General features: G+C 44.7%; 1 protein-coding gene across 1 annotated transcript in view; it reads left to right on the forward strand.

Moving 5' to 3' along the window:
* LOC136627344 (zinc finger protein 345-like) overlaps positions 1 to 9,297 on the forward strand; it is a 501,744-nt gene extending 492,447 nt beyond the window's left edge. Inside the window, exon 18 of the mRNA XM_066602359.1 lies at positions 7,986 to 9,297. Coding sequence (XP_066458456.1) covers positions 7,986 to 8,921 — 936 coding nt within the window. The 3' untranslated portion in view covers positions 8,922 to 9,297. The remainder of the gene's footprint in view (positions 1 to 7,985) is intronic.
* Positions 9,298 to 24,690: the final 15,393 nt, after the last annotated feature.

Consider the following 24,690-nt stretch of genomic DNA (forward strand, 5'->3'; position numbering starts at 1 on the left):
CGCAGCTCTTCTGTGCGGTCCATTGCCGATTCCAGCCTCCTGATTGGCTGGAATCGGCACGTGACGGGGCGGAGCTACACGGAGCCGCTCTCTGGCACGAGCGGCTCCATAGAAGACTGCAGAAGACCCGGACTGCGCAAGCGCGGCTAATTTGGCCATCGGAGGGCGAAAATTAGTCGGCTCCATGGGAACGAGGACGCTAGCAACGGAGCAGGTAAGTAAAAAACTTTTTATAACTTCTGTATGGCTCATAATTAATGCACAATGTATATTACAAAGTGCATTATTATGGCCATACAGAAGTGTATAGACCCACTTGCTGCCGCGGGACAACCCCTTTAATGTTCAGAGGGGTGTGGACTGATAATCAAACTGGGCTTGTGGTTGGTTTTTTTTTGGATTTTAACTCTTTATATATGGATATATGTCTGTAATGTTGTTCATATTTGAAAAATACTCCCAGAAGTCCAGACGTCACTTTATGTGTCTGAAGGAATAAAAGAACCTTTTAGATGACACCACAGATGCTGTCACATCTTTTCTTCTGCAAGCTGCTAGTATATAGGTTTCTTTGTATTGGACCCGAACAAGTGACTATATAACCTGTCCGACTCATTGTCGTACAATAAGATTGTGCTGCTTGTATCCATTTTTCTCCAGGAAGGGATGTTAGTGACATCTGACACTAGAGTGGAAGGGCAAAACCGAGCACCAGAGTTTTTACATTATTTGTACCAGAATTGGACATAAGACAGATATAATTGCCAGGATATAAGGCAACTCCAAGTGCTGCTAAATTGTTAGCTCTAGTGGGAGGGTACAAGTCATGTAACAGTCTACAGAGTGAGGAGTTTTGTACATACCCCTGTTATAGGGAGTGAAGACAGTCTAAGGACTCTGGTTGAGTTATATTATCAACTAGCTGATATACTCGGCTTCGCCTGAGTTAATTTGGTACTGGTGTTTATCTGGTGTTCACACAGAAAATCTTATGAAGTCGTGGTTACTTTAGAGATACCGAGGAAAAAAATATGTTCACCATTTTGCATGGTTCTTTGCGTTACCCAGGAAACACCATGTGGAGGCAACCATGCGACGTATCCTTTATATAAAATGACATCAGGAAGTGAGAGAATTAGATTACGTACATAAAATTTGGACGCTAATTCTTTTGTGCTTAGAATTAAAAAATCGAGTTGGGACCCATTAACTTTTCCTATTTATGACACAATCAATGCTTGTGCCAAATTTCAAGTAAGAGAATTAGATTCCTTATGTAAAGTTTGGACGCTAATTCTTTTGCTCTAGAATTGAATAATCGAGTTGGGACCCCTTTACTTTTCCTATTTATGACATAATTAATGATTGTGCCAAATTTTAAGTTTCTATGACATTGGGAAGTTGGAGAATTAGATTCCGTACGTAAAATTTGGATGCTAATTCTTTTGCGCTAGAACTGAATAATCGAGTTGGGACCCATTAACTTTTCCTATTTTGAACGTAATCTATGCTCGTGCCAAATTTCATGTTTCTACGACATTGGGAAGTTGGAGAATTAGTGGCGAGTCAGTCAGTGAGTGAGTGAGTCAGTGAGGGCTTTATATATATACTAGCTGATATACCCAGCTTTGCCCGAGTTAATGTGGTACTGGTGTTTATCTGGTGTTCACACGGAAATTCTTATGAAGTCGTGGTTACTTTAGAGATACCGGGAAAAAAATATGTTCACCATTTTGCATGGTTCTTTGCGTTACCCAGGAAACACCATGTGGAGGTAACCATGCGACGTTTCCTTTAAATATAAATATATATATAAAATGACATCGAGAAGTGAGAGAATTAGATTACGTACGTAAAATTTGGATGCTAATTCTTTTGCGCTTAGAATTAAATAATCGAGTTGGGACCCATTAACTTTTCCTACTTATGATGTAATCAATGCCCGTGCCAAATTTCACGTTTCTATGACACCAGAAAGTGAGAGAATTACGTTCCGTACGTAAAATTTGGACGCTAATTTTTTTGCGCTTAGAATTGAATAATCGAGTTGGGACCCATTAACTTTTCCTACTTATGACATAATGTTCCAAATTTCACGTTTCTATGACATCAGAAAGTGAGAGAATTACATTCAGTACGTAAAATTTGGATGCTAATTCTTTTGCGCTTAGAATTGAATTATCGAGTTGGGACCCATTAACTTTTCCAATTTATGACATATTCAATGCTCGTGCCAAATTTTAAGTTTCTATGACATTGGGAAGTGCGAGATTTAGATTATGTACGTAAAATGTCGACGCTAATTCTTTTGCGCTAGAATTAAATAATCGAGTTGGGACCCATTAACTTTTCCAATTTATGACATAATCAATGCCTGTGACAAATTTCAAGTTTCTATGACACCGGGAAGTGAAAGAATTAGATTCCGTATGTAAAATTTGGACGCTTATTCTCTTGCGCTTAGAATTGAACAATCGAGTTGGGACCCATTAACTTTTCCTATTTATTATATAATCCATGCTCAAGCCAAATTTCAAGTGAGAGAATTAGATTCCGTACGTAAAATTTGGACGCTAATTCTTTTGCGCATAGAATTGAATAATCGAGTTGGGACCCATTACCTTTTCCTATGTATGACATAATAATCAATGCTCGTGCCAAATTTCAAGTGAGAGAATTAGATTACGTACGTAAAATTTGGACGCTAATTCTTTTGCGCATAAAATTGAATAATCGAGTTGGGACCCAATAACTTTTCCTATTTATGACACAATCAATGCCCGTGCCAAATTTCACGTTTCTATGACACCGGAAAGTGAGAGAATTACATTCCGTACGTAAAATTTGGACGCTAATTCTTTTGTGCTTAGAATTGAATAATCGAGTTGGGACCCATTAACTTTTCCTATTTATGACACAGTCAATGCTTGTGCCAAATTTCGAGTTTCTATGACACCGGGAAGTGAGAGAATTAGATTCCGTACGTAAAATTTGGACGCTAATTCTTTTGCGCTAGAATTGAATAATCGAGTTGGAACCCATTAACTTTTCCTATTTATGACATATTCAATGCTCATGCCAAATTTTAAGTTTCTATGACATTGGGAAGTGAGAGATTTAGATTATGTACGTAAAATTTGGATGCTAATTCTTTTGCACTAGAATTGAATAATCAAGTTGGGACCTCTTTACTTTTCCTATTTTGGACATAATCAATGCTCGTGCCAAATTTCATGTTTCTACGACATCGGGAAGTTGGAGAATTAGTGGCGAGTCAGTCAGTCAGTGAGGGCTTTCATCTTTATAGATAGATAGATAGATATAGATGAGAAGTGTTACTGTACCTAAATGGGGTTTGCCTGAGTCACAGGCAAAACAGTCAGTCTTATTGTAGGAGGCTACTGTGTATGTAACCCATTGAACCCAGTAATTAAAGGTAGTGTAGCTTGTTTCTAAGCTGAAACATTCTGATATGTCAATTTAGGAATATATATTGGATTTAAAGGAGATGTCCCGCGCCGAAACGGGTTTTTTTTTTTTTTCAACCCCCCCCCCCGTTCGGCGCGAGACAACCCCGATGCAGGGGTTAAAAAAACCACCCGCACAGCGCTTACCTGAATCCCGGCGGTCCGGCGTCTTCATACTCACCTGCTGAAGATGGCCGCCGGGATCCTCTGTCTTCGTGGACCGCAGCTCTTCTGTGCGGTCCACTGCCGATTCCAGCCTCCTGATTGGCTGGAATCGGCACGTGACGGGGCGGAGCTACACGGAGCCGCTCTCTGGCACGAGCGGCTCCATAGAAGACTGCTGAAGACCCGGACTGCGCAAGCGCGGCTAATTTGGCCATCGGAGGCCAAAAATTAGTCGGCACCATGGAGACGAGGACGCTAGCAACGGAGCAGGTAAGTAAAAAACTTTTTATAACTTCTGTATGGCTCATAATTAATGCACAATGTATATTACAAAGTGCATTATTATGGCCATACAGAAGTGTATAGACCCACTTGCTGCCTCGGGACATCTCCTTTAAGGGAACCAAAAGCGTGAAGAAGATTGGTAGACTCTAGAGAGTTATTAGGATGTGTCTTAGAGTCAACTACTCTAATCTGTCTCAAATCCTCTGCTGGCCACCTAGTAACATGTCTACTCAAAACATATAAGCCCAGATCCCCTGGGGATGGATTTTGAATAGTTAATAGGAGGGTTCTACAGGCTTCAGCAGCCTAATCACAATGTGGATTGTAATAATCCTGAACAGGATAGACCTGACTGTGAGGGCCTTGGACTAGTCTCAGGGTCATTCTTTCAAGGAGGCTTTTTCTATTCTTATCCTTCTGAGACAGAGCCTCAGTTGGTTGATATCCCCAACTGATATCAGTATTCCAGCTTGCATCTAACCAGGAATTACAATCATCATTTCCCTATCTGGTGACATAGAAGAAATAATGGTCATCCCTGAGTGGGTATGAGGGTAGCTCAATGGGGCATTTGACAATGTTATAGAAATCAAACTTACCCGTCAATACCTCAGCAGACATATTTACATAGAACATGGTTGGGGTGCCTTTGCTAGTTGGAGAACTACTGGTGTCACAATTTCGTATAGCAGCCCTAATGATCACAGGCATAAGGCACAAAAGGATATACAGACTCATGATGAATCTTGATCTGGCTTAAGAGCAACCAGAAGCTTTTTATAGTGTGATGCATGGATCTTTCCCTTGAAGTTTCACAGACATCTCAGTGGTCAGTAAGACTTCGAACGGACCATCATATCTGGGTTCAAGGCTCCTTCTGGTATGTATTTTATGTTTCAAAAGTAGTTATTGAAAAAGAATTTAGACTGTTGGCAACATTCCTGCCTCATAGACCCCATGCAGGGGGCGACAAGTTTAGCAAAATAACAGGAATTCTTGGCATCTATAGCATCGATTAGCCCTAAAATGGACAGTTTTAAAGTGGTACAAATTCAAAAGTAGCATGGTACAAGGTGAAACAGTGGGAGGAAAGGGGAGGGAGGGCGGTAGGGCCGAAGATCGGGCCCAACTGTTAAATACAATATAATCTCTGTGCTGGCGTATTACCACGAGACGGGTGGTGCTATGTTTAACCTCTTTTATTCCATCTCTCAAATTATTCAATCAATCGTCTCTCACCTTGATGACAAACTTAAGGTACAAATGGTCATTAACGTAGTTAGAGTTGTAGACGATATTGTAGATTAGGAATATTAACAAAAGTGATCCACGGAACCCAGACTGTCTCAAATTGTGCCATCTTGTCTTGGCAAAGGGCAGTCAATCTCTTGTTCAGGAGTGTCCTATTAATTCGGGTAATGAGGGGATTGAAGGGTAGAAGCGATTTATGGCAATTTTGAGCAATATGGGTGCGAGTTGAAATAGTTATAAATTGCATAAGCTTAAATGGGGGCATTGCGTATTTTTTTGGGCTTATTACCTAGGATCAGCACATATGGGTCCAATCCCAGAAAAGTCCCCGTGACTAATGAAATAAGGTGGATAACTTTTTTCCAGAAGGCGCGCACTATAGGGCACATCCACCATGTGTGTAAATGGGTTCCAATGTTGTCACATCCCCTAAAGCACATGTTAAAGACCTCAGGGTAGATAGCATGTATGCGAGCTGGCACCAAATAGGGTCTATGAAGCACCTTTAAGGAAGTCTTAGTAAGACTAACTTGCTAGCTGTTTTTGCTTAGACTCTCACACTGAAGTCAAAGTTCTACTGTTAAAGAGGCATTTAAATCTGATTCCCATTGAATCATGTAAGTAATTTGTCTTGTTCTGCTTTATTCAATGCGTTATAGAGATACGACAACGTGCTTGTGTAAATTGGACAGTACTTGTAGAGTGCCTCCAGTGGGTTCATTTCAACCTTAGTCTCTGGGGAAACCAAGGAGGACCAAAAGTGGAATACTTGGATAATTCTCCAGCACTCTGTTTGGGGGTGGCTGGAAATGGTTTCTGAAGGCAGAAAGTGCAGGTAGCCTACCATGGAGCAACAATTCATTTAGGGTAGTTATTTTATTAAATTGTCATCAGGTAAAACTTGAGGTATCAAATCCTGGGGGAAATTCTGGGTTTGACAGGAGTGGGGTTAAAGGAGATGGTCCTGAACAAGAAGTCCACTTGAATTGTTTCTCTACGCCATAGTAAAATTGTGAAAATGAAAGAGAAGCTGACATTCTGAGGCTAGTTGGGAGGATGGCCTTGGTCCAAAGCAGGGTTGGCCAATTATGAGGATATAATTGTATGTTTTCTATCGCGACCCATAGAGGGGAGCTAGTTTCTGCATAAAGTGGTGGGATTTGGGCTAAATGGGCTGCCTTATAGTAATTAAGGAGATGAGGTACAGATAGCCCTCCCTGATTTTTTGTGTGAAGAAACTTGATGTTCTTTGATATCCTAGGATGTTTATGGGACCAGATAAAGCACATGATTCTTTTTTGTAGAGCTTGAAAAGCCTGAAGTAGTACTGGGACAGGGAGCGTTCTAAATAGGTATAATATCCTTGGTAAGAGCACCATTTTTATACTGTGAATCCAGCCTATCCAAAAGAGGTATGGGCAATCCCACTTTATTAGGTCTTGTCTGAGCTGTTGAAAAAAGTGTTCATAGTTCCACTTATAGATAGATGTACAGTGGTGCCTTGGGTTAAGAGTTTAATTTGTTCCGTGACTGAGCTCTTAACCCAAAACACTCGTAAGTCAAATCAATTTTCCCCATTGAAATGAATGGAAAAACCATTAATCTGTTTCAGATCGCAAAGCTCTCCCACTGATTTCAATCAGGGTGGCGTTGCCCCATTAAAAGCAATAGGACGCCGACACCCCTGCAAAGATTTTCAGGGAAGGGCCTTAAATATAAGCCTTTTCCTGAAATCATCCCTAGCTATAGTAAAAAAAAATAAAATAAACAAAATATATACTCACCTGTCTGCCAGGGCTCAGGTGTGTCTAGCCATCGCTTGTTCTCCCTGCACTGCTCTAAAGCTTTTCAGCAGACTTGGATTAAAAATAGGGTAAATATTGTGGGCAGATGTGTAATTGAAAATTAATATCAATGAGTTTTTGAATGTGGGGCAGAACATTACAATGAAGTATTGCAGATTTTGATGTGAGGTGCAAACCAAGCGACTTTGATAAGTGAACAATTCTCACTCACTTGGTGTGTCAGGACCCATATTTACATGAGCCAATGGTCATCCATAATGGCTATTTTAAGTGATTTCTCTACCGACTCTCAGCCTGTATAAAAGTACCCTTAGATGATGATTAGCTTTTGCTACATGACTTGTTGTTTGTAAAGCAATGTTATAAAATATCAGTATCATTTTTAAGGTTTAGTAGGTATAGTATTCAAGAATTATCTTCTTTATTCTTGGCAGATGATGGAACCCGGAGCTCAGAGGGACATCTAATATCTGTAGATTGTAAAGCAGAGGATTGTGATATCACACAAGATAAATATGAAGAACCTGTCATTAAACCAGATATCTCCTCAGCCCTTCACAGCCAAGATACATCATCTGATCTTCTTATATGGGTCCCATCTTCTGGTCCATCACAGACTGATAAGCAGAATAAATGTCACAGAAGGGCACAACATCAAGGAGCTCATACAGGGGAGAAGACCTATTCATGTAAAGAATGTGCAAAATGTTACCATGTTAAATCACATCTAGTTAGACATCAGAGAAGTCACACGAAGAAGTCGTTTTCATGTTCAGAATGTGGTAAATGTTTTACATGGCAATCACGTCTTGTTACACATCAGAGAACTCACACAGGGGAGAAATTATTTTCTTGTACAGAATGTGGGAAATGTTTTATAGCAAAATCAGTCCTTGTTACACATCAGAGAAGTCACACAGGAGAGAAGCTGTTTTCTTGTTCAGAATGTGAGAAATGTTTTGTAGCAAAAGCAGACCTTGTTAAACATCAGAGACTTCACACAGGAGAGAAGCCGTTTTCTTGTTCAGAATGTGGGAAATGTTTTACAGATAGATCAGCTCTTGTTTCACATAGGAGAATTCACACAGGGGAGAAACCATTTTCATGTTCAGATTGTGGGAAATGTTTTAGAGGAAAATCGGACCTTGTTACACATCAGAGACTTCACACAGGAGAGAAGCCATTTTCTTGTACAGAATGTGGGAAATGCTTTACAGATAGATCAACTTTTGTTACACATAACAGAATTCACACAGGCGAGAAGCCATTTTCTTGTACAGAATGTGGGAAATGTTTTACAGATAGATCAACTCTTGTTAAACATAAGAGAAGTCACACAGGAGAGAAGCCGTTTTCTTGTTCAGAATGTGGGAAATGTTTTACAATGAAATCAACTCTTATTAAACATAAGAGACTTCACACAGGAGATAATCCGTTTTCTTGTTCAGAATGTTTGAAATGTTTTGGAGTGAAAGCAGACCTTGTTAGACATCAGAGAAATCACACAGGGGAGAAGCCATTTTCTTGTTCAGAATGTGGGAAATGTTTTGCACGGAAAGCAACGCTAGTTCGGCATCATAAAATTCACACAGGAGAGAAACCATTTGCTTGTTCAGAATGTTTGAAATGTTTTGGAGTGAAATCAGAACTTGTTAAACATCAGAGAAGTCACACAGGAGAGAAACCGTTTTCTTGTTCAGAATGTGGGAAATGTTTTACAGTGAAAGCATATCTTGTTAAACATCAGAGAACTCACACACGAGAGAAGCCATTTTCTTGTTTAGAATGTGGTAAATGTTTTGTAGCGAAATCAGTACTTGTTAAACATCAGAGAATTCACACAGGAGAAAAACCGTTTTCTTGTTCAGACTGTGGGAGATGTTTTACTCTCAAATCATTATTTTTGCTACATCAAAAAGCTCACATAGGAGAGAAGCCGATTTTTTAAAGCTGTGTTTTCAAATTGTAGAAAAAATAATAATGCGACGTGTCATACACAAGAAAAGTAAGCAATTAAGAGCATTAAGTTGTGAATAAGAAATGTATGTAAGGACTAATTAACATCCGTTATCCAGAAACAATTAGTATCCAGATAACCCACCTTTATATCAGCCGTGTACAGAGAATATTTCACACTGATATATATAACTGCATCTCTAAACTTGTTTCTAACTGTTCATAAACATTTACCTGCATAACTTACATGTTTGTATTTGGGCCGATCTTTCTTCTTCCTTTAGATGATGTTTCCTCAGAACTGATGGAGATGATGGAGAGCTGGTATCCATTATGTGTATAAATATTAAAGGAAGAATTGGACTTTGTTCAGCCATTTTTTGTTTTGAAAATCATCAGTTCATAGATGATAATGGTAAGGATCATATTACACCACTAAACCCAGCAAACTAAGCACGAGGCCCACACGATCGTGACCAAATAGTGTGCACGTACACGGTTTTTAAGCAAACTGACCCTGAACTACAGGGAGGATTACATGGCCCTACCTAATCAGAGACATCGCCCCAATAGAAGGCGGCCCAGCGGTCTTCGGAACTGGGCCCTAGCTGATCCTAGGAACTATGCACCCAGAACAGGATATATACACATGCCACATGACAGGGACAGAAAAGGATGCACAGAGCCAGAAAACAGCATACAACAGCCAAACTGCAACCACTAGTAACAGATGATAAACTGAATATAAATACCAGGTATTAGTTGACATTTTGTACAAAACATGGAAGCTAGCAGGCCACTTCACGGCTCCTGGTTATACAGCTAGTTCCTACACTAACCAGGAGTCCAGCAGAACAAACTGACACAAAACTGACAGAAAATAAACAGACATGAACATCAAGGCACAGATAACACAGCAAGCTGCAACAGGACAGGTAACAGGACACAGTTCACAGATCAGACAGCAGGCTGCAAAGAGGACAGGACAACCAGGGCATGGACTCTAGCAAACTACAACATATAGTGAAAACCACACAGACTCCACCCAGAACTCACATGCACACAGATAAAGCTCCCAGCAAGTCAATGTGTCCTCATACAGGGGAGATAGACAATCAGCCACAGAGCTGACATAGGGAACTGTGTCAGGGATCCACCAACTGACACACAAAGTAAGATATAAGACGTTTGGAGGCCACACCTGTAAAGGGAATCTGCATTTAACACAGAGAAGGACTACAGGTGTCCAAACCCTCTTGGGGAAGCAGAGAGACACAAAAGACCTACTTGCAAACACAGATCAGAGTGGGAACAAGCTGCACATAACTGATAGCAAGTTACACAGCACAGATTGCTCACTCTGGAACCCAGCCAGACACTAACCAGGAGCTGGGTTTATATGTGAGCACCGAATCAGGGGATTGGCTAGCAGGAGAGCACCACACCCAGCCAGCTCAATCATTACCACCTGTGCGGCTGTACTGCTAGAAGTACATAGTACAGCAGATCCCAGCAGCACATCCTGACACCTGCACTGAGCATGGGGTTGGACCCAGGTTACACACCAGATTTCAAGAGAGCCAATAGTTTTATACATAAGTAGAAACTTGGGAAAGCTGGTGCAGCATAACAGTCCATATCAGAGTGCACATTAGACCATGGCTGCAACATACAATAGAAGCAGAAACCAAAAAGTGGCAACAGCACGCAAAATAGATTTACTACCAGATCTATACATACCTATAATAAATACACTAACCACATTATATAATGCAAGGTTCTTAGGAAAAAAGGGGGCAGTTCTTGGTAAGTTTCTTGGTATATAATTTGATCAAGTTATATTGGCCCATCTACCAGCGTCCAGGTGACCAAGCTTACAGATGGATCCTAACGCTATTACCCAGTGGTTTCATTATAACCTGGGAAAGATGATTTGATCAAATTATATACCAAGAACCTTGCATTTATTTTAATCGCAGCGCAGCTTACATGTTACCTCAGCTTCATAATATATATCACCCAATCACAGCACAGCTTTCATGTTACCTCAGCAGAATAATGTATAACAACCAATCACAGCACAGCTTTCATGTTACCTCAGCGGTATAATATATAACAAAATTAAGCAGCGCTGTGATTGGTTAACTCAGCAGTATAATATATAACAACCAATCACAGCGCAGCTTTCATGTTACCTCAGCAGTATAAGAAATAGCAACCAATCACAGCGCAGCTTTTATTCTGCCTCAGCAATATAAGAAATAGCAACCAATCACAGCGCAGCATTTATTTTACCTCAGCGGTATAATATATAGCAACTAGAGATGAACGAGCACCAAAATGCTCGGGTGCTTGTTGCTCGAGTCGAACTTTTCGCAATGCTCGAGAGCTCGTTTCGATTAACGAACCTCATTGAAGTCAATGGGCGACTCGAGCATTTTTGTATATCACCGATGCTCCGGATAGGTCTTCACTTGTGAAAAACCAGAAAACATCTGAAATCCATGGAAACACCACAGAAACGGATAGGGCAGGGCAGGGGCAGCATGCAGGGCTGCATCTCAGGCTCCCAGGTCCCACTATTAAGCCACAATAGAGGCAAGAGTCTGCCCCCCCCCCCCCTAACAATTTTTACTTTGGACAAACCCTCATTAGCAAGGCACGCCTTAGCAAAGCACCACACTGCCTGCAACCAAGCACAATCACTGCCTGGGGGTCACACCACTGCCTCTTCTCCTGGGTTACATGCTGCCCAACCCCCTGCACGACCCTGCATCCACAGCGAACACAAAAGTTTCCCTGCCCAGCCTTCAGCTGCCCTTATGCCGACACGCTCGCTTCATAGCTACACGACCCTCATGTCTATTTCCAAGTGCATCTGCGATGAGGAGGAACCGGAGGCACACACTGCAGAGGGTTGGCAGGGCCAGGCAGCGACCCTCTTCGAAAGGGGTGGGCGATAGCCCACAATGCTGTTGAGAATTGTTGAGAAATGGACGTTCGATCTTCACGTGAGCGGGCACGGGGTCAAGCTCGTTCCCAGCCTCCATCTTGTGTGACCCAAGGTGCCGCGAGTTACATAGTAATGGGGAATCCATGTGCCCACACACGATTCATTCTGTGTTGGTGTCGGATAGCTCAATCAACAGCGCAAGGGGAAAGCCATCTGTACTCTGCCCCCTACCCAAGTCAGCCAGTGTCTTTGTGCCAGACAGGTAAATCACCGCAATGGGAAGTCTGTGTGCACCCACAGCATAGGTGGGTCCTAGGCGACCCAAGACATGAACCATAAAGAAATCAGAGTGCCCAAACATGGCAGACTTTTACTGCGCCGAGGACATAGGCCTCTGCACAAACCCTCAGCAATCGCGGGCATGAAGCGGACTTCGATGATAGTTCAGCTGCGAAGGTCTCAGTAAATCAGATACGTTTTCTTTCACCGCTCCAATGACTGGATTAGCCAGGAAAAAGTACCACAGGCCCAACTTGGCGCAGTTGCAGTTCCCCCGGGACATAGGCTTCAACTCACACCCTCAGCAATCGCAGGCATGAAGCGGACTTCGACGCTAGTACAGCATTGAACGTCTCATTAATGCAGTAACGCTTCTCTTCTTTGGCCCAAACCAGTGTATCAGATAACTGTGGTAACACGAGAGCAAATACATAATGCCCAGTGCTGATCCCCTGACCCCAAGCAGGAGGAGGAGGTGGCCTTACAAGGCCAAGAAACCATGACCAGGACCCGCTGTAGCCTGTGTGGGAAGTATGTGAGCGGGCCCTTGGTCCAGCTCGGTCCCAGCAAACACACTGTGGTACCCAAGGTGCCACGAGTTACATAGCAATAGGCGATCCGGGTCCACTCACACTATTCATTCTGTATTGGTGTCGGATAGCTCAATCAACACGCCAAGGGGAAAGACATCTGCACTCTGCACCCTACCCAAGTCGGTCAGTGACTTTGTGCCAGACAGGTAAAACACCGCTAGGGGCAGTCTGTGTGCACCCACAGCATAGGTGGGTCCTAGGCGACCCTAGACATGAACCATGAAGAAATCAGAGTGCCCAAACATGGGAGACTTTCACTGGGCCGAGGACATAGGCCTCTGCACAAACCCTCAGCAATCGCGGGCATGAAGCAGACTTCGATGCTAGTTCAGCTGTGAACGTCTCATTAAGGCAGTAACGCACCTCTTCTGTGGCCCAAACAAGTTTCTCGTGGTAACACGAGAGAAAATACATATTGGCCTCGGCCCACAATTGATGCCCTAGTCAGTAAGTGTTTTTGGGCCCCTGTAACATTCCAGTAGAAAAAGTATAAGCAGACCCCAGTAACATTTCGGTTGCAGTAGTATAGGCAGACCCCAGTACCATTTCTTTAGTAGAAGTATAGGCAGACCCCTGTAACATTTATGTAGCAGCAGTATAGGCAGACCCCTGTAACATGTACGTGGCAGAAGTATAGGCAGACCACAGTAACATTTGTGTAGCAGCAGTATAGGCAGACCCCAGCACCATTTCTTTAGTAGAAGTATAGGCAGACCCTAGTAACATTTCTGTAGTAGAAGTATGGGCAGACCCCTGTAACATTTACGTGGCAGCAGTATAGGCAGACCCCAGTAACATTCTTGTAGCAGAAGTATAGGCAGACCCCTGTAAGATTTCAGTGGCAGCAGTATAGGCAGACCCCAGCACCATTTCTGTAGTAGAAGTATAGGCAGACCCCAGTACCATTTCTGTAGCAGCAGCATAGGCAGACCCCTGTAACATTTCTTTAGTAGCAGTATAGGCAGACCCCTGTAACATTAACGTGGCAGAAGTATAGGCAGACGCCAGTAAAATTTATGTAGCAGCAGTATAGGCAGACCCCTCTAACATTTATGTGGCAGAAGTATAGGCAGACCCCAGTAACAATCTTGTAGCAGAAGTATAGGCGGACCCCAGTAACATTCTTGTAGCAGAAGTATAGGCACACCCCAGTATCATTCTTGTAGCAGAAGTATAGGCAGAACCCTGTAACATTTCTGTAGCAGCAGTATGGGCAGACCCCTATAACATTTACGTGGCAGAAGTATAGGCAGACCCCTGTAACATTTATGGAGTAGCAGTACAGGCAGACCCCTGTAACATTTACGTGGCAGAAGTATAGGCAGACCCCAGTAACATTCTTGTAGCAGAAGTATAGGCAGACCCCTGTAACATTTCTGTAGCAGCGGTATAGGCATACCCCTGTAACATTAACGTGGCAGAAGTATAGGCAGACCCTTGTAACATTTATGTAGCAGCAGTATAGGCAGACCCCTGTAACATTTATGTGGCAGAAGTATAGGCAGACCCCTGTAACATTTTTGTAGCAGCAGTATAGGCAGACCCCTGTAACATTTACGTGGCAGAAGTATAGGCAGACCCCAGTAACATTCTTGTAGCAGAAGTATAGGCAGACCCCTGTAACATTTTTGTAGCAGCAGTATACGCAGACCCCTGTAACATTTACGTGGCAGAAGTATAAGCAGACCCCAGTAACATTCTTTAAGATGAAGTATAGGCAGATCTCAGTAACATTCTTGTAGCAGAAGTATAGGCAAACCCCTGGAACTTTTAAGTGGCAGCAGTATAGGCCGACCCCTGTAACATTTATGTAGCAGCAGTATAGGCAGACCCCTGTAACATTTACGTGGCAGAAGTATAGGCAGACCCCTGTAACATTTTTGTAGCAGCAGTATAGGCAGACCCCTTTAACATTTACGTGGCAGAAGTATAGGCAGACCCCTGTAACATTTTGTTAGCAGGAGTATAGGCAGACCCCAGTACCATTTCTGTTGTAGAAGTATAGGCAGACTCCTGTAACATTTAAGTGGCAGCAGTATAGGCAGACCCCTGTAACATTTATGGAGCAGCAGTATAGGCAGACCCCAGTAACATTTATGTGGCAGACGTATAAGCAGACCCCAGTAACAATCTTGTTGCAGAAGTATAGGCAGACCCCAGTAAAATTTCTGTAGTAATAGTATAGGCCAACCTCTGAAACATTGGGGTACCATGAGTGTAGGCGAAGGCCGGAAAAATTAGTGTATCATGAGTACCAGTGTACCTCTGAAAAATTTATCAACCGAGAGGGCAGGTGAAACCCATAAATATTTTTTGAAAGATACAGTTTGCTGTTGCTTAATTTGTAATAGAGCCTGGAGGCAGCCCTGTTGAAAAAATTGGTTCATGTTAAAGTATTAATACTTTTGAAACTTTGAAAAATTGTAAAAACATTGGTAGATGAGCCCTTTGGGCTGCAGAAAAATTGGCAGTTCAGCGCGATGACGTTGTTTCTGGAGGAGGAGTAGCAGGAGGAGGACTAATGTCAGAGACAGATTGACAAAGCTAAATGCTCTGTTTTTCTGGTCATAGAGAAGTGTGCTTTTATTTGCGGTTGCAGCGAAAAGAATCATTAGGTTCCGCTGGTGGAGAAGAGAAGTCTGGGGAAATCCAGGCTTTGCTCATATTTATGAGTGTAAGCATGTCGGCACTGGCAGTTGACAGGTGGGTACGCTTATCCGTGATGATTCCCCCAGCTGCACTAAACTCCCTCTTTGACAAGACGCTAGCGGCAGGGCAAGCCAGCACCTCCAGGGCATACAGCGCAAGTTCTTGCCACGTGTCCAGCTTTGACACCCAATAGTTGTATGGAGCAGAGGCATCATGGAGGACAGTGGTACGATCGGCTACGTACTCCCTCACCATCTTTTTACAGTGCTCCCTCCGACTCAGCCTTGACTGGGGAGTGGTGACGCAGTCTTGCTGGGGAGCCATAAAGCTGGCAAAGGCCTTGGAGAGTGTTCCCCCTGCCTGCGCTGGACATGCTGCCTAATCCCCGTGCCTCCCCTGCTACTTGGACCTTTGAACTGCGTCTTCTGCCGCTAGCGCTGTCAGATGGGAAGTTTAGCATCATTTTTTCCACCAGGGCCCAGTGGTATTGCATCACTCTCATACCCCTTTCCTCTTCGGAAATGGGAGTGGAAAGGTTCTCCTTATACCATGGGTCGAGAAGAATGTACACCCAGTAATCCGTGTTGGCCAGAATACGTCTAACGCGAGGGTCACGAGAAAGGCAGCCTAACATGAAGTCAGCCATGTGTGCCAGGGTGCCAGTACGCAAGACATGGCTGTCCTCGCTAGGAAGATGACTTTCAGGATCCTCCACCTCCTCCTCCACAGCCCATACACGCTGAACAGGTGAGAGGCAAGCAGCATAGGTACCCTCTGCAGTGTGCCCAGCTGTCTCTTGCTCCTGCTCCTCCCCCTCCTCCTCCTCCTCCAAAACGCGCTGAGATATAGAAATGAGGGTGGTCTGGCTATCACGCGACATACTGCAATCCCCCGTCTCCTGTTCCAACCGCAAAGCGTCGGCCTTTATGCCTTGCAGCGAACTTCTCAGTAGGCATAGCAGCGGGATGGTAACGCTAATGATTGCAGCATTGCCGCTCACCATCTGGGTAGACTCCTCAAAGTTTCCGAGGACCTGGCAGATGTCTGCCATCCAGGCCCACTCCTCGGTAAAGAATTGGGGAGGCTGACTACCACTACGCCGCCCATGTTGGAGTTAGTATTCCACCATAGCTCTACGCTGCTCATAGAGCCTGGCCAACACGTGCAGCGTACAATTCCACCATGTGGGCACGTCGCACAGCAGTCGGTGCTTTGGCAGATTAAACTGATGTTGCAGGGTCCTCAGGGTGGCAGCGTCCGTGGTGGACTTGCGCAAATGTGCGCAGACGCAGCGCACCTTGCCGAGCAGGTCAGATAAGTGCGGGTAGTTTTTAAGAAACTGCTGAACCACTAGATTGAAGATGTGGGCCAGGCATGGCACGTGTGTGAGGCTGCCGAGCTGCAGAGACGCCACCAGGTTACGGCCATTGTCACACACGACCATGCCCAGTTGGAGGCTCAGCGGTGAAAGCCAGAGGTCGGTCTGCTCTGTCAGACCATGCAACAGTTTGGGGGCCGTGTGCCTCTTGTCACCTAGGCTGAGTAGTTTCAGCATGGCCTGTTGACGCTTGCCCACCACTGTGCTGCCACGCCACACCGACTGCTGGCGACGTGCTGCTCACATTTCTTAATTAAGAGGTAGAGGTTGCGTAGGAGGAGGAGGAGGTTTTAGAGGAGGTGACATAGACCGCCGCAGATACCAGAACCGAGGAAGGACCCGCTATTCTGGGTGTGGGTAGGCCGTGTGCGGTCCCAGGCTCTGCCTCGATCCCAGCCTTCACCAAATTCACCCAATGTGCCGTCAGGGAGATATAGTGACCCTGCCCTCCAGTACTTGTCCACGTGTCCGTGGTTAAGTGGACCTTCCCAGAAACCACGTTGGTGAGGGCACGATTGATGTTGCGGGAGACGTGCTGGTGTAGGGCTGGGATGGCACACTGGGAAAAATAGTGGCGACTGGGGACCGAGTAGCATAGGACCGCCGCCATCATGTTTTTGAAAGCCTTCGTTTCCACAAGCCTGTACGGCAGCATCTCCAGGCTGATCAATTTGGCAATGTGCACGTTTAATGCTTGAGCGTGTGGGTGTGTGGCGGCGTATTTGCGCTTTCGCTCCAACGCTTGTGCTAGCGACAGCTGGACGCTGCGCTGAGACATTGCTGGATGGGGTCGAGAACAGCGGAGGTGAGGGTGTGGGTGCAGGCCGGGAGGCTCTCATGCCTGTGTGCTGAGAGGGGGGTTGGATCTGAGTGGCAGGTTGGGGCACAGGGGAAGAGGCAGTGGTGCGTCCCGGAGGCGGTGAACGGCCTTCTTCCCACCTTGTGGGGTGTTTGGCCATCATATGCCTGCGCATGCTGGTGGTGGTGAGGCTGGTAGTGGTGGCTCCCCAGTTGATCTTCGCGCGACACAGGTTGCACACCACTGTTCGTCGGTCGTCCATGCTCTCACTGAAAAACATCCACACCTTTGAACACCTTGGCCTCTGCACGGTGGCTTGGCGCGAGGGGGTGCTTTGGGAAACAGTTGGGGGATTCTTTGCTCTGGCCCTGCCTCTACCCCTGGCCACCTCACTGCCTCTTCCAACCTGTCCTGCTGCTGCACTTGCCTCCCCCTCTGAAGACCTGTCCTCAGTTGGCTTAGCTAACCAGGTGGGGTCAGTCACCTCATCGTCCAGCTGCTCTTCCTCCGAATCCTCTGTGCGCTCCTCCCTTGGACTTACTGCCCTTACTACTACCTCACTTTCACTCTGACAGCGATATTGTAACGCTAACTCCAGGCAGAAACAAAGAATACGGAAGGCTGCAAACAGGCCTAGCCATGCAATAGTGATGCACTACAACTCCCACCAGACACCCTGTACATTTCAGACGGTCAGAGGTAGCGCAACGGTGGATTTTTTATTTCTTTTTGAAAAAGAATACAGGCTATATAGTGTGTATATGACTTTCCCTCTATCAGTGGCTGTGGCCGTACGCTGTGCGTTAAGTTCACTGCAGACACAGACCGGTGTAAAAAATTATGGAATTATTGGCGTACAGTTTGAGGCTGAGAGCGGTATTGTAACGCAAACTGCAGCCAGAAAAAAATTATACGGAAGGCTGCAAAAAGGGCTAGCTGTGCAATAGTGATGCACTACAACTCCCACCAGACACCCTGTAAAATGCAGACGGTCAGAGGTAGCCCTAAGAAGGACCATTGGGGTTCTTGTAGACAGGATCCTACACTACCCTTGTCCCTATCTCAGCAGCACTTTCCATATACTCTGTATTACAGACTGCAGACTTAGAACGCTATAGCTGTAATAGCCTGCACAGCCCGAGATTAAAAAAAAAAAAAAATTGTGCAGAACTGCTCCCAGCCAGCCACACAGTTATGCACACAGTCAGATGTGGCCCTAAGAAGGACCGTTGCAGTTCTTGAGGACAGGATCCTACACTAACACTATCCCTGAATAAGCAGCAGCACTCTCCCTAATCTCTCCCAGTGTGTGTTTGAGGCGAGCTGCGGGCGGGACCGTTTTAAGTACTCAGTGGTCACTTGATCTCGCCAGCCACTCACTGCAGGGGGGTGGGATAGGGCTGGCACTTCACAGGAGGAAGTGGTAATGCCTTTCCTGCATGTCTAAAAAAATGGCGCTAAACATGGAGGGAAGGAAATGGAATTGACTCAAGTACCGCGTGGTGCTCATCTCGAGTAACGAGCATCTTGAACACCCTAATGCTCGAACGAGCATCAAGCTCGGACGAGTGTGCTCGCTCATCTCTAATAGCAACCAATCATAGCACAGCTTTCATGTAACCTCAGTAGTATAAGAAGTAGCAACCAATTACAGCACATCTTTCATGTAACCTCAGTAGTATAAGAAGTAGCAATCAATCACAGCACAGCTTTCATGTAACCTCAGCAGTATAATATATAGAAACCAATCACAGCGCAGCTTTCATGTTACCTCAGCAGTATAAGAAATAACCAATCACAGCAAAGCTTTCATGTTACCTTAGCGCTATAGGAAATAGCAACGAATCACAGCACAGCTTTCATGTAACCTCAGTAGTATAAGAAATAGCAACGAATCACAGTGCATCTTTTATTTTACCTTATCGATATAAGAAATAGCAACCAATCACAGTGCAGCTTTCATATTATCTCAGCGGTATAAGAAATAGCAAACAATCACAGTGCAGCTTTCATATTATCTCAGCGGTATAAGAAGTAGCAACCAATCACAGTGCAGCTTTCATGTTACCTCAACAGTATAAGAAATAGGAACCAATCACAGTGCAGCTTTTATATGATCTCAGCGGTATAAGAAATAGCAACCAATCACAGTGCAGCTTTCATGTTACCTCAACAGTATAAGAAATAGCAACCAATCACAGCGCAGCTTTCATTTTACCTAAGCAGTTTAGAAAGTATCAACCAATCACAGCACAGCTTTCATGCTAACTTAGCAGTATAGGAAATATAAACCAATCAAAGCACAGCTTTCATGTAACCTCATTAGTATAAGAAGTAGCAACCAATCACAGTGCAGCTTTCATGTTACCTCAGCACTATAGGAAATAGCAACCAAACACAGCACAGGTTTCAGCATACCTCATCAGTGTAAGGAATAGCAACCAATCACATTGCAGCTTTCATGTTATCTCAGCGGTATAAGAAAGAGCAACGAATCACAGCGCAGCTTTTATGTGACTTGAGCAGAATAAGAAATAGCAACCAATCACAGTGCAGCTTTTATGTTACCTCAGCGTTATAAGAAATAGCAACCAATCAGTGCAGCTTTTATGTTCCCTCAATAGTATAAGATATAACAACTAGAGATGAGCGAACCTACTCGGACACGCCCCTTTGTCGCCCGAGCGCCGCCATTTTCGAGTACTTCCGTACTGGGGTGAAAAGATTCGGGGGGCGCCGTGTGTGAGTCGGGGGTTGGAGTGGGGAGTAGGGGGGAGAGGGAGAGAGCTCCCCCCTGTTCCCCGCTGCTACCCCCCGCTCCGCCACACCTCCCCCGGCGCCCCCCGAATCTTTTCACCCGAGTACGGAAGTACTCGAAAATCGCGGTGCTCGATCGAGTAATTACTCGAAACGAGTACATTCGCTCATCTCTAATAACAACCAATCACAGTGCAGCTTTTATGTTCCCTCAATGGTATAAGATATAACAACCAATCACAGTGCAGCTTTCATGCTACCTCAGCAGTTTAGAAAGTAACAACCAATCACAGCACAGCGTTTATGTGAACTTAGCAGTATAAGAAATAGCAACCCAGCAAAGCACAGCTTTCATGTAGCCTCATTAGCATAAGAAGTAGCAACCAATCACAGCGCAGCTTTCATTTTACCTCAGCAGTATAAGAAAGAGCAACCAATCACAGCCCAGCTTTCATTTTACCTCAGGGGTATAAGAAATAGCAACCAATCACAATGCAGCTTTCATTTCACCTCAGGGGTATAAGAAATAGCAACCAATCACAGTGCAGCTTTCATTTCACCTTAACAGTATAAGAAATAGCAACCAATCACAGCGCAGCTTCATGTTACCTCAGCAGTATAAGGAATAGCAACCAATAACAGCACAGCTTTCATCTTACCTTAGCACTATAGGAAATAGCAACCAATCACAGCGCAGCTTTCATGTTACCTCAGCAGTATAAGGAATAGCAACAAATCACAGCAAAGCTTTAATTTTACCTCAGCGGTATAAGAAATAGCAACCAATCACAGCGCAGCTTTCATGTTACCTCAGCAGTATAAGGAATAGCAACAAATCACAGCAAAGCTTTAATTTTACCTCAGCGGTATAAGAAATAGCAACCAATCACAGCGCAGCTTTCATGTTACCTCAGCGGTATAAGAAATAGCAACCAATCACAGTGCAGCTTTCATGTTACCTGAGCAGTATAAGAAAGAGCAACCAATCACAGTGCAGCTTTCATGTTACCTCAACAGTATAAGAAATAGCAACCAATCACAGTGCAGCTTTCATGTTACCTGAGCAGTATAAGAAAGAGCAACCAGTAACAGTGCAGCTTTCATGTTACCTCAACAGTATAAGAAATAGCAACCAATCACAGCGCAGCTTTCATTTTACCTCAGCAGTATAAGAAATAGCAACCAATCACAGCACAGCTTTCATGTTACCTCAGCATTATCAATATCCAGCAATTGTCTTGCGAAACGTTTGGCGGATGCAGCATTTTGTAGTTGAACACTCATCCCGTTGCTCATAATGCCTTTTTCTTTCGTGCTTGAGATGGAAATCAAACGATCTTTGTCTGGGGGGCATAACTGTCGACAACGCTCGCCACCTATCGTAGGATAGATGTACTATGCCAGTAATCTTCCCAGGAGTGTACTCAACAACTTCCCCAAGTCTGACATCAGATAGTGGTGACAGTAGTGACAGAATAGTGACCGGTGACATAAGATAGTAGTGACGGTAGTGACAGAATAGTGACTGGTGACATCAGATAGTGGTGACAGTAGTGACAGAATAGTGACAGGTGACATCAGATAGTGGTGACAGTAGTGACAGAATAGTGACAGGTGACATCAGATAGTGGTGACAGTAGTGACAGAATAGTGACCGGTGACATCAGATAGTGGTGACAGTAGTGACAGAATAGTGACTGGTGACATCAGATAGTGGTGACAGTAGTGACATAATAGTGACAGGTGACATCAGATAGTAGTGACAGTAGTGACAGAATAGTGACCGGTGACATCAGATAGTGGTGACGGTAGTGACAGAATAGGGACAGGTGACATCAGATAGTGGTGACAGTAGTGACAGAATAGTGACCGGTGACATCAGATAGTGGTGACAGTATGACAGAATAGTGACCGGTGACATCAGATAGTGGTGACGGTAGTGACAGAATAGTGACCGGTGACATCAGATAGTGGTGACGGTAGTGACAGAATAGTGACCGGTGACATCAGATAGTGGTGACAATAGTGACAGAATAGTGACAGGTGACATCAGATAGTGGTGACAGTAGTGACAGAATAGTGACAGGTGACATCAGATAGTGGTGACGGTAGTGACAGAATAGTGACCGGTGACATCAGATAGTGGTGACAGTAGTGACAGAATAGTGACAGGTGACATAAGATAGTGGCGACAGTAGTGACAGAATAGGGACAGGTAACATACGATAGTGGTGACAGTAGTGACAGAATAGTGACAGGTGACATCAGATAGTGGTGACAGTAGTGACAGAATAGTGACCGGTGACATCAGATAGTGGTGACAGTAGTGACAGAATCGTGACAGGTGACATCAGATAGTGGTGACGGTAGTGACAGAAGAGTGACATTACACACATACAGCTCTGCTACATCCACAATATACATACAGTAAAGAAGCATGTACATTACACACATACAGCTCTGCTACATCCACAATACACATATAGTACAGGGGCGTGTACATTACACACATACAGCTTGGCTACATCCACAATATACTTACAGTACAGGAGTGTGTACATTACACACATACAGCTATGCTACATCCACCATACACATACAGTACAGGAGCATGTACATTACACACATACAGCTCTGCTCCATCCACAATACACATACAGTACAGGAGCGTGTACATTACACACATACAGCTCTGCTACATCCACAGTACACATACAGTACAGGAGAGTGTACATTACACACATAGAGCTCTGCTACATCCACAATACACATACAGTACAGGAGCGTGTACATTACACATACAGCTCTGCTACATCCACAATACACATACAGTACAGGAGCGTGTACATTACACACATACAGCTCTGCTACATCCACAGTACACATACAGTACAGGAGCGTGTACATTACACACATACAGCTCTGCTCCATCCACAATACACATACAGTACAGAAGCATGTACATTACACACATTCAGCTCTGCTACATCCACAGTACACATACAGTACAGGAGCGTGTACATTACACACATACAGCTCTGCTACATCCACAATACACATACAGTACAGGAGCGTGTACATTACACACATACAGCTCTGCTACATCCACAATACACATACAGTACAGGAGCGTGTACATTACACACATACAGCTCTGCTACATCCACAATACACATACAGTACAGGAGCGTGTACATTACACACATACAGCTCTGCTACATCCACAATACACATACAGTACAGGAGCGTGTACATTACACACATACAGCTCTGCTACATCCACAATACACATACAGTACAGGAGCGTGTACATTACACACATACAGTACCAGGAGGCGGCAGTATCCTCACAGAGGTAGAGAAATCTTGAAGGGGGGGAGGGGGAATTGAGGATAGGAAAGCAGCAAGCAGGAGGGGTCAGCATTCTCATACAGAGGACGGGAAATCCTTGGGGATGATGGACCAGGACCATCTGACCAGGAGGGGGCAGCACAGTCAAACAGAGGTAGAGAAATACTGGGGGGTGAGTGACCGGGACCCTCTGACAAGGAGGAGGCAATGTTCTCACACAGAGGAATAGAAATCCTGAGAGGAGAAGGCCTGAGACACTGTAACCAGCAGGGGGCAGCATTCTCACACAGAGGAAGACAAATCCTGGGAGTTGAAGGCCCGGGACCCTGTGACCAGAAGGGGGCAGCATTCTCACACAGGAAAAGACATCCTTAGAATGAAGGACCGAGACCCTCTGACCAGGAGGGGGCAGCATCCTGACAGAGGGAGAGAAATCCTGGGGAGTGAAAGCCCAGGACCCTGTGATGAGGAGGGGGCAGCATTCTAACAATGATGAAGGGAAGTCCTAGAGGGTGAAGGCCGGCACCCTGTGACCAGGAGGGGGCAGTATTCTCAAAGAGAGAAAGAGATAGGAACTATTAGGGGTTAATCCAGGGAATAAACTGATTGCCATTAGGGAGTCGGGAAGGAATTTTTTCCCCAAAAGGGCTAATTGGCTTCTACTCTTGGGGTTTTTTGCCTTCCTCTGGATCAACAAAACAGGAAGCTAAACAGGCTGGACTAGATGGACATTTTCTTCATTCAGCCTACCGAACTATGTTACTATGTTACTATATCCTGGGGGGTGACGGATCAGGGCCCTCCGGCCAGAAGGGGGCAGCATTTCACACAGAGGAGGAGATATCCTGGGTGGGTTAAAGGGGTTGTCCCACGAAAGCAAGTGGGTCTATACACTTCTGTATGGCCATATTAATGCACTTTGTAATGTACATCGTGCATTAATTATGAGCCATACAGACGTTATCAGAAGTTTTTCACTTACCTGCTCCGTTGCTAGCGTCC

Source organism: Eleutherodactylus coqui, chromosome 5 (genome assembly GCF_035609145.1).
Source record: "Eleutherodactylus coqui strain aEleCoq1 chromosome 5, aEleCoq1.hap1, whole genome shotgun sequence".
In the NCBI taxonomy this organism is placed as follows: Eukaryota; Metazoa; Chordata; class Amphibia; order Anura; family Eleutherodactylidae; genus Eleutherodactylus; species Eleutherodactylus coqui.